At 46.5% G+C, this 12,486-nt stretch overlaps 1 protein-coding gene across 1 annotated transcript; it reads left to right on the top strand.

Moving 5' to 3' along the window:
• Positions 1 to 293: 293 nt before the first annotated feature.
• Positions 294 to 1,962, top strand: NUDT16 (nudix hydrolase 16). Its single transcript, XM_053598494.1, has 3 exons — positions 294 to 470; positions 559 to 828; positions 1,652 to 1,962. The coding sequence occupies exons 1-3, from the start codon at positions 333 to 335 to the stop codon at positions 1,829 to 1,831; spliced, it is 588 nt and encodes a 195-aa protein (XP_053454469.1). The 5' UTR covers positions 294 to 332; the 3' UTR covers positions 1,832 to 1,962.
• The last annotated feature ends 10,524 nt before the right edge of the window (positions 1,963 to 12,486 follow it).

Here is a 12,486-nt window from a genome sequence, read left to right as displayed (position 1 = left end):
CGGCACTATTTACCGGCGTATCTAACCGCTTGGCTGCAGGTTCCAGGCACAGACCACACTTGTAGCTCCGCCCTGCCTGGAGGCCCAACCCAGAGGCTGCTTTCGGTTTCCAGAGGATCCCAAGGCCTTGGAGACGACCGGGTCTGCAAGCCGCGCCCTGATTGGTCGCCGCCCGGGCCAGGCGCGTCGCCCCGCCCTAACGCGCGTCGGTTCCGCCCTGGGCTTTGCATTAATTGGGCCTTTCGGCCCCGCCCAGGGTCGGATTGGTCCGCGGTGAAACCCGCCCGCTTACCCACGTGGTTCCCTGGACTGTGGCTGGTCCCTGTCCCGCCATGGCTGGGGTCCGCAAGATGGAGTTGGCCGAGGCCCTAGAGCTGGGGCCTGGCTGGCGGCATGCGTGTCACGCTCTTCTCTACGCGCCGGACCCCGGGATGCTCTTTGGCCGCATCCCGCTGCGCTACGCCGTACTGGTGAGGAGAGGGTGCGCCCGGCCACTCCCCTGTCTGCCCTTCCCTCCGTGGGGCGTTCCCTGCCAATACCCGCTTCCTGTTCCCGCAGATGCAGATGCGCTTCGATGGGCGTCTGGGCTTCCCCGGCGGCTTCGTGGACAAGCAGGACAGCAGCCTGGAGGACGCGCTGAACCGCGAGTTGCACGAGGAGCTGGGGGAGGCGGTGGCCGCCTTCCGCGTGGAACGCGCTGACTACCGCAGCTCCCACGCCGGGTCAGGACAGCGCATCGTGGCCCACTTCTATGCTAAGTGTCTGACGCTGGAGCAGCTGTTGGCAGTGGAGGAAGGTGCAACACAAGCCAAGGACCACGGGCTGGAGGTGGGGCCAGCCTGGGACCCTGTCCTAAACTTGATTTCTCCACCCCCCCAACGTTTTCCCTCCCACTGGAAACCATTCCTGGAGGGAGGTCTTTGCCACCTCTACCTGGCCCTCCTTCTCATTTTCTTGATTTAATTGAGGTCTTGCTTATGTCTAATCTGGGTGGTACTGCCCTCTTGGGCTCCAGAAAAGATCTCTCTCTACCCACCCTTTCCTGGTCTCTGGAGAGACCTTTTTACAACACACCCATCCAAGTCTCTGTGCTTCTTCCTGTTGACAAGGCACTATTGGCCAGACATCCACCCTAGTCCCTTATTGTTGGGCTTCTGTTTCCTTAGGAAGAAGATTTAGCCCCAACACTTAAGCCTGGGGGCACAGGGAAACTGACTGTATGTGAAGGTGGTTCTCAATTTTTGACAGATATCAGAATCATCTGGGAGGAGGGCGCTTTTAAAAACAGCAGTCACCCCAAAACTGCTCGGGAGAGGGGGCAGAAACCTGTGAATCGCGTTTTTAACCTGTTCAAAAATAATGCTGATACAGGTAATTTGATTATCACATTTTGACAACTAGTCCTTTAGAGCTAGGTATGCATCCTTGAGGAAGGAGCCACTAAAGTAGGGTCAGATATGGGAAGGATTAGTATTGATGGAGCTGAAAAGCATGCCTTGGGTCCTTTGCCTGCACTGGGTCACATCCCCTAGGGCTTAGTGAGGAATGAGCCTGAGGCCTGGCTTTGCTAGATGTTGAAAGGTGAGGCCTCTGCTCTAGAATGTCTCCTGAAGAAAGAATGGAGTTACGTATGGTCTCCTTCCTTTTACAGGTGATGGGCCTGGTTCGGGTACCACTATATACGCTGCGGGATGGTGTGGGAGGCCTGCCCACCTTCCTGGAGAATTCCTTTATCGGTGCTGCCCGGGAGCAGCTACTGGAGACCCTCCAGGATTTGGGACTGTTGGAATCTGGCTCAGTCTCAGGTCTTAAGATCCCAGCTCGTCATTAGAGACAAGCCCTCCGTGGACGCATGGAACCTGAGATGAGGACCCTGGTACCAAGGAAGGAGGGAGGAAAAGGGTAATATTTTCTCCTCTGAGAGATGATAGATGATACCATATTAAAAGAAGAATCAGTGTATATGATATGTTTTGAGCAGAGGACCCCTGCCCCAATTCAAGTCATCAGGGACAAAAATCCACACCTCATCCTAAGGGCTGTGGCAGATTTTTGCAGCCTCCCTTATCTATACCTTTGCACATACAGTCTGACACCTTACCCCCATCATGTCCAATTTATCCATGAAGCGGCATTTGTCCCCATACCCTACTCCTTGGTGACAAGGATGTTTTGAAGCAAGGGTGGGTCTTTTTCCACATTTCTCTATGGCTCCTCTCCAGGGTCTAGTCCAGCCCATGTTTGATGGGGAGGATATAGAATCAGAGGACTCTTTGCTTTCTGAAAGTAGTTGTGCCTTCACCTGAAGGTTCACCACAGCAATTGGCTCCTATAAGGTGGGAGAGGGTCTTAGCCAATCCCCAATCCTTTTGTTCCCCTGAATCTGAGGAGATGGAGTGATAAAGTGGCTAGGTCTCCTTGGACTTAGCATGGACTTGAGACTTAGGAGTCCTGTGCCTCTCCTCCAGAGCTTTCATCCTACGACCCCTTAGACTCTGGGGACATTAGAGGGTAACTGACCTAGCACCTGTTTAGCCCTATTGTGCCAGAAAGAACCTTCCAGCACAGAAAGAGGCTTTTAGCGGAGACTCAAGGGCTTGCACCTTTTTCAGCAGATATTTACTGCGTACATACTAAATGCTATGTGGTGTGAAAAATACAGACAGCCATAGGCCTTTCCAAGACTCCAGAGCAGGGATGAGCAAACATTTTTTAAAGGGGCCAGAGTATATACAATATGCTCTTTTGGCAATCATTAAACTCAGTCATGTCAAGAGTCATGGACAATTCACAAATGGGTGTGGCTGTGTTCTAATTAAGTCTTACTTAAAAAAGCAGTTGGACAGCCTCTGGGCCATACTTTGCCAACCTCTACTCTAGAGGGGATAGTGAGATCAGTTATTACAATTGTGATTCCTACTTGTCATTTAAGCATTAAGAAGGAAATAAACAAGGGACTGATAAAATCGTACCTTGGTACTTTTCACTTTTAGGTGGGGTGATCTACAGAGCCCTCCTTGAGGAATATTTAAGCTAAAAGATGAGCAGGAACTAGCCAGGTAGCAGTACGGGAAGAATATTCTAGAGAGAAGCATGTGTTGAGACCCCAAGGTTGGCAAAATCTTGGCAAAACATGCCAAATCTTAGTGCTTCCAACGACCACCATTTTATTATATTTTAAGATTTTGTAGACCAGATATTTGGATAGGGCCCACCTGGAAAATGCTGTTCTATACAGCAGTACTACAGATTGCTTGAACAGGCCAGATGGTGTTAAGATGGTGTGTAGTGCAGCTACCCGGAGCATACAAATAACTCCAGTCAGGGGATGGGGCCCTGGGCAGGAATAGCTGGAAGGCTGGGCTCAGCTGGGACCAGAGCTCCCATATTTGGCCTCACGAACATCGTGGCCTTAGTAGATGAGTTTCCTACATGGTGACTCAGGGGTTCCAGAGAACTACTCCAGGAGACCAAGGTGGAAGTCCAGGGCTTCTGATCTGGCCTCAGATACTGTGCTTTTGCCACACTCTGTTGGATAAGGAAGTTATTTAAGGCCAAACAAGATTCAAGGGTAAGGGACTTAGATTCTATTTCTTCATGGGCAATGAGGAGTGGTACAGATTAGTAAAGAATTGGTAGCCAACTTCAACCTACTGGGACATTTTTGAGAAATGGGAAGATGCTCGTTATTAGACTACAGCAGGCAGGGGGAGATAAAGTTGGAGGGATAGGTGAGAGCCCATGTGACAAGGCCTTCTGGGCCACATGAGTAGCCTTGTTGTATGTTTCAAGGAAATTAAACCTAGTGTTGTGTGGTACATGGACTGGAAGGGGCCAGGAGGGTAAGGAGGAGACAGAGAGCTGCCACTGTAGCTCACTTGGGAGATGGTGGTGATCTGGACTGGGGAGCATGGGCAGTGGAGATGGGCAGAGAGGTCGTTTGAGAGAGAGTCTGGTGGTGGGAGTGACAGGAGCTGCTGATGGACTGGTTGTGGAAGGAGGGAGGTGAGGAAGAAAGAAGATTCAAGGATGACTTTTAGGCTTGTGGGTTAAGGCACAAATGTAGACAGAGAGATAACCTGAGGAGTGGGTGGAAAAGCTTAGAAGAAACAGTATCAAAGTAGCCCTTTGTGAGTCATGGCATAAAGACAGTCTGAAAACTTTATTGGACTGGGTGAGGTTGTCCATGGAGAGGGAAAAGGGAGAAGCCTCAGCACAAGCCCAGGGAAGTCCTCCTTAATCTTTGGATAGAGAAGCAGTTCTCACAGGAGACAAGGAGGAGAGGGGATGCTGTCCAAGAAAGCAGAATATGCAGAGTTCTGCTGAAGGTTTTAGTAAAATAAGGACATAGCTATCCACTGGATTTAGCAGTATGAGGTGTTTGATGACCTTGATGGGAGCAATTTGAGGAGGGGGTGGGTACAAAGACAGATTGGAATTGGTTAAACACTCTGGAAGTAGGGGAGTGGGCAGTGTGAGAAGTGGCCCTAAAGGAGTGTAGAGTGATAACTAGAGAGGACAGTGGGGTTGAGGCTGTGTCTGAGAGGGGAGGCAGAGCACATGGATATTGATGACAGTAGTCCAGATGGCGAGCAGAGAGCCCTGAGAGGTGATGGGGAGAGGAATTCTTGAGGGGCACAGTCCATGAGAAAGAAAGTGTGATGGGACCTCTGTGAGGAGGAGAAACAATCTTGTTTCATTATGGACCCCAGAAAGAAAGGGTGGGGCAAATTTAGTGCATTAGGATGGCTAAATGAATGGTGAGAGGTGAAGAAGTTTGAATGTCTTCTTGGGGAAATGAAGTGAGAACAACAGCTATATGTGGGTGGATGTTCCCAGAAGATACGATGTAACCACTCACCTTGAGATGGGAAAGCAAGCTGATTAAGGTAACATAGCAGAATGGTGCGGCAAGGCTGAACTATAATGAACTATGAGGTGGTCAGTTCAGCTCAGTTTAGGGCACTGGATACACAGGGGTGTGTGTGTGTGTGTGTGTGTGTGTGTGTTTGCAGGGGTTGTGTACTCACCTGTCTTCTCATTGGCAGTTACCAGTTGGGGTAGAGGGAAGGGAGACAGAGAGGCCAGGCAGTTAAGATGACAGACACAGGAGAAATTGTAGTGATGGAGTGAATAGAGGCTCTAAGGTTAATGTTGCTACAGTGGGAAAAGAAGTGAGGAGGTTATGTTGAAAAGATCTTGATAGAGTAGAAAACCTCCATCATGGTGAGGGATGTTTTGGGGAGGAGTATTTGAACCAGAGAGGAGTGGTTTGGAAATTGAGAGGTGGAGCGACCTCAGACAAATGCAGAGCTTGAGGTCTGACCCAAGGTGGCTGGGCGGAGCTAGAAGATGTAAAATGATGGGGTCTGGGGATGGTGAGGTCAGAGGTGAGGAAGACCATGCAAGAGGGTGATGAAGGAAGAAACCCATAGATGTTGGGAGGATAGTGTGGCTAAGATGCTGGCCTCGTTGGTGAACAAGAGGAGTGAATGCAAACCCAGTGGCAGCTACCAGGAGGGGAAAAGTGCCCATGACAGGACGGACCATTCAGGAGAAAGGCTTTTGAGGAAGACAAGGTGGGCAGTGTTCTGAAAGCTCAAAGCAGAGCCATGTGGGCTCCACTGGCAATTCCTGGCCTTTGATGAATAAGGGTAGATGGTGGGGGAGCAGTTGTGGATATCACCTAGATCCTAGAGCAGCTGTGGAGATCACATAGCTCATAGATCACAATGATTACTCTGCCTTTTTCGGCTCACCTAACCTTGACTCCTTTGTTAAACATTATCTAGAATTAACTCAGGATAGGCAGGCTGGAGGGAAGGACACTGGATATTCCAGTGGCTCCCAGGAACCCAGCCTATACCAGCTCCATCTGGGCCCTCTGCCATCTCTGAAGGGAGGCAGGACTCTTGACTCCCACAGATCAGAACAACTGGCCCCTGACTCCACCACTCATATACCCCTTACCTCAGGATCTGGTCCTAGGCAAGTCAGCATCCAGAAACCATCCTGGGATGTAATCTGGGCAGACCATGCATACCATCTGGAAGGCCCCGTTACGATGCTCCATCTTAGAGTCTCTGAGTGTCCCCGTGATCAGTCTCTCAGTGTCTCCTGCACAGTGCATCTGTCCATTTATTTCTTTATGTTAAACTCCTTTTCTTTGTTTTTGCTTTTTTAGTTCTCTGGAGATAGTTTGTAGGTAGGGAAAGCCCCTGACTTTGCTGTATCATCCCACACACACACCCTCCAGGTCTACAGATGACTTCTCAGGGAGCCAGGCTCAAAGCATTTTATTGTTGTGGGGTTTGGGGTTTGAGTTCACTTCTCTTGCCCAGTCCCAGCAGTGCACAGGCAGGCAGGTGGGAGGTGATACAGGCTCAGGCTCTGCCTTTCTCCTCCTCTTGCTCATTCTGACACCCCTGGGATTTGAATAGAGCCAGAATGATGGCCACTGAAGCATTCCTCGGCCGTGTTAATTCCAATCATCTGGGGTGAAAAGAAGATGGAGGCTCTTTTCAACCCTTGACATCCTCCCCAGGAAGTGCTGTGATGAGACTTGGCCAAGCCCCTGACCTCCTTTTCCCTGACTGCTGTTGGGCTGTGATTCCTGTGGTGAGGGTTAAGTGAGGTAGCACTTGGATAAGCTTGGAGTGATGCTCCCAGGACAGGTAAAGTACAGGAGGCCATGTTCGCTTCTTGCTTCTTAGCATATTTTGTTTCTTGGAAGGTGAGTGGCCCTGGCAGCCTCCTACTGTACACATATTTCTGCTCTTTCACTGTAATCAGGAAGCTCACTCAACACTGCACTTTTCCCTGGAGTATGTCTGGTGCTGATGCAAATGAATCACTTTGGACCTCACGCTGTCCTGATCCTCCGTCCTCCTCAGTCACCCAGTTTCTGGCAAAGCTGCAGCTTCTCTGCTGGAATATTTGAGGACACGGTGGCTGCTTCCTTCCCCACTAACCTGGGCTGAGTGAAAGGGACAGGAGGGTGCAAGAGAGCAGGGAAGCAAGGTTTTCTATTCATTCTGTTTATTTACTCAGAAACATTTTTTAAAACACTATCTCAAATAGAAAAGGGGGAAAGAGCGAAAATATAGGACATTTAGCCTGTAAGGAAGTATTGGATAGCATCAGAAGTTGAGCCAATGTAAGAAATGTCAGACCTCGTTCACCTCTGCAGAAGAGCTAGAGGTGGGGGATTTTATTTAAAACACTGGATTCTGTGGTGATATGGGTAGGACAGAGGAAAATGCAAACTCCCCGATGGACTTAGGCCCCAGGCCCTACAAAGAGACCACCTGGCCTCTCATTGCTCCCCACACTTCCCTTCTCTTGGCCAAATGTGACACCTCAGACTCCCTCCAGTAGTGCTGGCTGTGGCAGAGGACTCCCTCAAACCTCTCACACTCAGAAAGCAACAAGAGCAAGGGACTTAATGAAGGGCCTGCCGATTGCAAAGGAAGCTCCCAGGTGGACGGAGCACCACTCAGCCATTGGTTTTGTTTGCTTGTGTCCAAAGGAAAGCCAAACAGTGAGGCAGGGTCATCAGGGAGAAAGGTGACCCAAAGAAAGAGATAAAAGTAGGACTCCAATCTGTCCTTCCCAGAGCCTGGGATTTGGGTAACTTTTATAGTCAGAGAATAATGGTGGGTGACCTGATTGGACCCTGCCATGGGGTGATGCCAGACTTCTGCTTAGAGTCAGGATCGTGCTATACAATGTCTGATTCTTCATTCAGTCCTTGCTCTTCAGTTCAAGCACTCAGATTCCTCCTGCAATTGTGCCTTTGGCTCCTCTGGGCACGCTCAGGGTAAGGGACCTTCACCGTGGGGGTTCTTGGCCAATGAAACACAACTCACAATTTTTTTCCATAAAAGTTGAATCAGGGAAGGGGGTGGGGTTTCTGTGGGTGACACACCTTTTGGGGGCAAGACAATTATAGGAGGGAATTTACCTAACAAATGCAATCAGTGTAACCTGGTATCTTGTACCCTCAATGAATCCCCAACAATAAAAAAAAAAAAAAGTTGAACCAGGATGGTCTGATGTTGTTACATGAGTCTGTGTGTCTAGACTTTTCCCCACAGTGCCCCGCTCACCCTGATGCACAGATGCAAACCCAAGCTGCCCCCCATCCCTTCACTATGGGCGTCTTACCCAGCACAACCATTCTCAACTGATGCAGTGGCAAAGGACACCCTCCTTCCTCCTAGGATGACAACCCCTGGGAAGAGTTCTCAGCAATTATGAAAGTCCCTGGGAAAAGAAGTTCCTGGCAAGACTGTTCTCACCCACAGTCCTAGACCTCCTCTGTCCTCAGGTCTCTGAAACACAGTCCTGTTATCCAGCACTGCTTTCAGTGTGTGGATGTAGGCAAAGGCCAGGCAAACAGGGAGGGGAGAACAGGGTATGATTCCCCAATTGTTTGTGAGCAAAACAGCAGAAGAATTGCCTCCCATTAGCTTAAGTGGATAGGAGATATCTACATCTGCTCTGCTCCAAAAAATTGCAAAATAGAAAAGGAAGTGAACACCAGATGTAAATGGCAAAGAGCATTCTCTGGAAGGCATATTCCAAAGCGCAGAAGCAGGGAATTTAAGGAGAGCATGGGCTCTGGAAGGAGATGAAAGGCAGAGATGCAGAAACAGCTGGTAGCACCAAGGAGGTGACTTACGGAGGTGGATCTATCAGAGGAATTAACGCTGCACTAGGCACAGCCAAGGGCATCGTCAGCCCTGAGAAAAACTACTTCTGATGTGCAGAGCAGGCTTCAGAAAATCCTGAGAACCCTACGAAAAAGCACAAAACAAAGTGAGCAGAGAGAATATGGTAGATACAGAGATCAGACAATGGAGATCCAGAGTATTGTTGATTGATGGAAGGAAGATATTAGAATACATGATTTAGGAACAATGTTTTAGAGGCAACAACAACAACAAAAAAAAACTTCAGTAAGCTGAAAGTTACCACATCTCAAGAAGTTACCACACCTCAAGGCTGGTAATACTGTTTGGTGGTGTGGAGAGTTAAAAACTCAAAAAATCCAAATTTTTTTTATATCAAGGTCATTTGTAAGGTAGGATGATAGGTCTCTGATAATAGTCATTCAAACGAAATTCAAAAAGCATGGGTATTACCTATGTACTCTGGAAAAATAATTCATATTTATTTATTTATTTATTTATTTTTTAGCAATGTGCAACTTGAATGCGAAGTAAAGAACCGATCGATAGGAAAATTATAGGAACTTTGTGAGCTGGTTGTGAGCAGTTGCTCCTATTATTTACACATTCAGTACTATGTAATTGCGTTACTGATGGCTATCTAAGAATATGAATGTTACCAATTGAGAGTTAATACATATAATGTAAAAATAAAAATATAATTTGATTAGTATGCTAGTCCCAAATTCTATAACATTGTAGTAAAAGATAGTATGGAAGAGAGAGAAAAAAAAATGTGCTTATTATGCTGGTGAAATGAGTTGGTACTGATTTATTTCTGAAAAGGATTAGACTGAAATTTTTTCCATGGGCTATATAAAAGCAATATTTTTCTGGCTGGATATGAAAGGATGGGAAAGAATGCCAGGAATTACAGTAAAAAAAGTAAGGAATCATCATGATACTATTATCAAAATTCTTTTGTCAAAAGCATTAGAATTCTTTCACTAATCAAGCGATTATCCACAATGGTCACATTATGACCAATTTCAGATTATATAATCTATTGGAAATGTAAGAGCAAATTAATGGAATAGTTTTAGGAGAGGACAAGCACATGTCCTTCAGTCTTTCAACAGATAAAATGCCAAACTATAAATATGGATATCTAGGATCTAAATATAATTGAAATGTCAGTGGTGACGACAATGAACATTTGAGGGGTGTATAGTGTGGCAGACACTATTCTAAGTTCATGTATTAACATATTTAATCCTTAAAACAATCTTGTTGGGTTCAGATACTATTGTCTCCATACTCCAAATTAAGAAAAAAACACAAGCACAAAAGCCAACTATATAATTTATATACTTTACCTAAAATATAAACATTAAATCTATCTTCAAGTGGAAGAGTCAGGGAAATATTGACCAAATTTGTCATATACTAGACCATATCTATCTTCTTAATAAATCTTCTCCAGTATTTCATAGCCCTCGGATGTAATAAACCACATACTATCAATATAGTATAGTATTGCAACTATTGTGTAATCAAACTAGAAATAAATTACAGAGACAGACAGAAATGTTCATTATGCCTTTTCATATTGTCTGGATCTTTTACAAAATGTATGGATTCTATGGTTATAAAATCACTTGTTAACAAACAAAAAAGGAATCTGTTCTGTGTGTTTGAATTTATAGAAACCAGCCCAAACAAATCTAAAGAAGTAAGAAAAGGATTGAGGCGTGAGTACAGACCCATCCCAGGAAGAAATGGGGGTGCTTGGCAGAGTTGAGGGAAGATGTGTTCTCCAGCCCCAAATGAACAAAGCCAGAGTACAGCCTGGTGGACTGAGTTGGTCCCATGTGGATCCTGACATACAACATGGCTGACCCTGCCTGGGTCCTCTGTCCTCACTGTGGCCAGGGGAGTGGGGAGCTGTGTTTGGCAGTCTCACCAGATCAAGATCTGCGGAAGGAGCAGATCTCCATGGGAAGAGGCAGTGTGTAGCAGGTGGAAAAACAAGGCACCAGGCGTCCCCACTTCCCCTTTGTTCCAATAGAGGCCCTGTTCATGCAGTTCCTTAATGCTGCCAGCGGAAACTGCAGGCTACTACTTCAACCTGAGCTTTGCTCCATGTCGCTAGGTGCATAGTGTTCCATGGAGCAGTTTGTTTGCATTTTAATCACATCCTAGAGGAAAAAGTGAATAATTTTCCAATTTACCATACAGAAATTGATGGTATAAGATTGTCATATAATGTGTGATCAAATAGTATATAACCCCAAAATGGGGGGAAAATATTACAAAAGCATATTTGGTAATTAATGAATTATAATTTTGTGTTATGTTTCTAGATTTTGCCACGTTTGTGGTTATTTTTCAGCTTTTCAAGTTATAATTTCTTGTATATTTGTAAATCAGTCATTCCTTTCAAACCTAATTTGAGTTTCTTTTCTGTTAAAGAGTGTTCCCGAAGTTATATCGGGTTCAAGTCTCACGAAACCTAGTCCTGCCCATACATTGAGGCCTGGCACCCCTTGCTATAGGATGCCGGGGAGCGGACAGGAAGTAGCTCCTCTCACATTTCCTGAAGACCCTGAGGCCAGGGCTGAGACTGAAGGAGGAAGCTGGGATAAAACTAACTAGGGAAATAGTTGTCATTTGACTTTTTTTTTCAGTTTCTAGAACTAAATTCAAACACACATTTTCTGTCCTAGGCCTCAGGGGTGATAGAAAGGACACAAGTGGGGAAAGGACAGTATGAGTCCCAGTGAGCATGGAGGCTAGGAAACACGGGTCTCTGAACTTGGAGCCTTTCCTGGGTGTGTGTTGGTGCACTTGGAAGTCATGTGGAGGATTTAACGTCTCTAAGGCATTAGTCTTCCATGGGGGTAACATCCCTCCTTAAATGGCGTGTTCTAGTTACTATTGTTGTGTAATAAATCATCTCAAAATTTATTGGTTTAGACTTGCAGGGGTCCTCAAACTGCGGCCCGTGGGCCACATGAGGTGATGTGATTGTATTTGTTCCCGTTTTGTTTTTTTACTTCAAAATAAGATATGTGCAGTGTGCAAAGGAATTTGTTCATAGTTTTTTTTTTTTTTTTAAACTATAGTCCGGCCCTCCAACGGACTGAGGGACAGTGAACTGGCCCCCTGTTTAAAAAGTTTAAGGACGCCTGGTAGAGTAACTACTATTCATGCTGGCAATCAAATGGTGGGTGAATTTGAGCTGCTGGAGAGTGGTCACACTTCTCTCTCCCTTCAGATAATTTCAGGGCTTTTCCCTATTGGCCGGTTCAGCTTCCTTGCAGCATGGCTGCCTTAGGGCAGTCAGGTGCTTAAATGTCAGGTCAGAGCTCCAACATGAGTGTTCCAACAAACAAGACAGAAGTTGCACGGCCCTTCTGACGTAGCCTCGGAAGTCATACCACTTCTGCCGCAATCTGTTGGTTATACACTGTATGCAAACTCACACGGATTCAAGCTGGGGAGAACTAGGCTCCAAATCTTGGTAAAGGAGTGTCACAATTCTAGAAGATCATGTGAGACCGGAGACATTCTGTGGCTATCTTGGGAAAATACAGCCTGCCACAGAGCATCTCAAAATGTTTATTGCACAAAGGAGGTGCATGTATTGGGGCTGAGCACCCTTGTTGCAGGCCTACCCACCTCAGGCCATCTCCCTGTGTACTCTTCAGATGGATCCATGCATAAATTTGACAGAATTAAAATTAGAGAGCGTTTGACAGCCAGGAAGAGCCGGGGATGCCAGGAAGAGCCAAATCGCAAATTAGAGATTTCT

Source organism: Nycticebus coucang, chromosome 8 (assembly GCF_027406575.1).
Source record: "Nycticebus coucang isolate mNycCou1 chromosome 8, mNycCou1.pri, whole genome shotgun sequence".
In the NCBI taxonomy this organism is placed as follows: domain Eukaryota; kingdom Metazoa; phylum Chordata; class Mammalia; order Primates; family Lorisidae; genus Nycticebus; species Nycticebus coucang.
This window is presented reverse-complemented; position numbering and strand designations above follow the sequence as displayed.

Bases quoted from the DNA above. Each gene is read 5' to 3' on its own strand.
- NUDT16 (XM_053598494.1), top strand. From the start codon at position 333: ATGGCTGGGGTCCGCAAGATGGAGTTGGCCGAGGCCCTAGAGCTGGGG. The intron at 471-558 runs GTGAGGAGAGGG...CTGTTCCCGCAG, and splicing joins CGCTGCGCTACGCCGTACTG to ATGCAGATGCGCTTCGATGG. The intron at 829-1,651 runs GTGGGGCCAGCC...TTCCTTTTACAG, and splicing joins CCAAGGACCACGGGCTGGAG to GTGATGGGCCTGGTTCGGGT.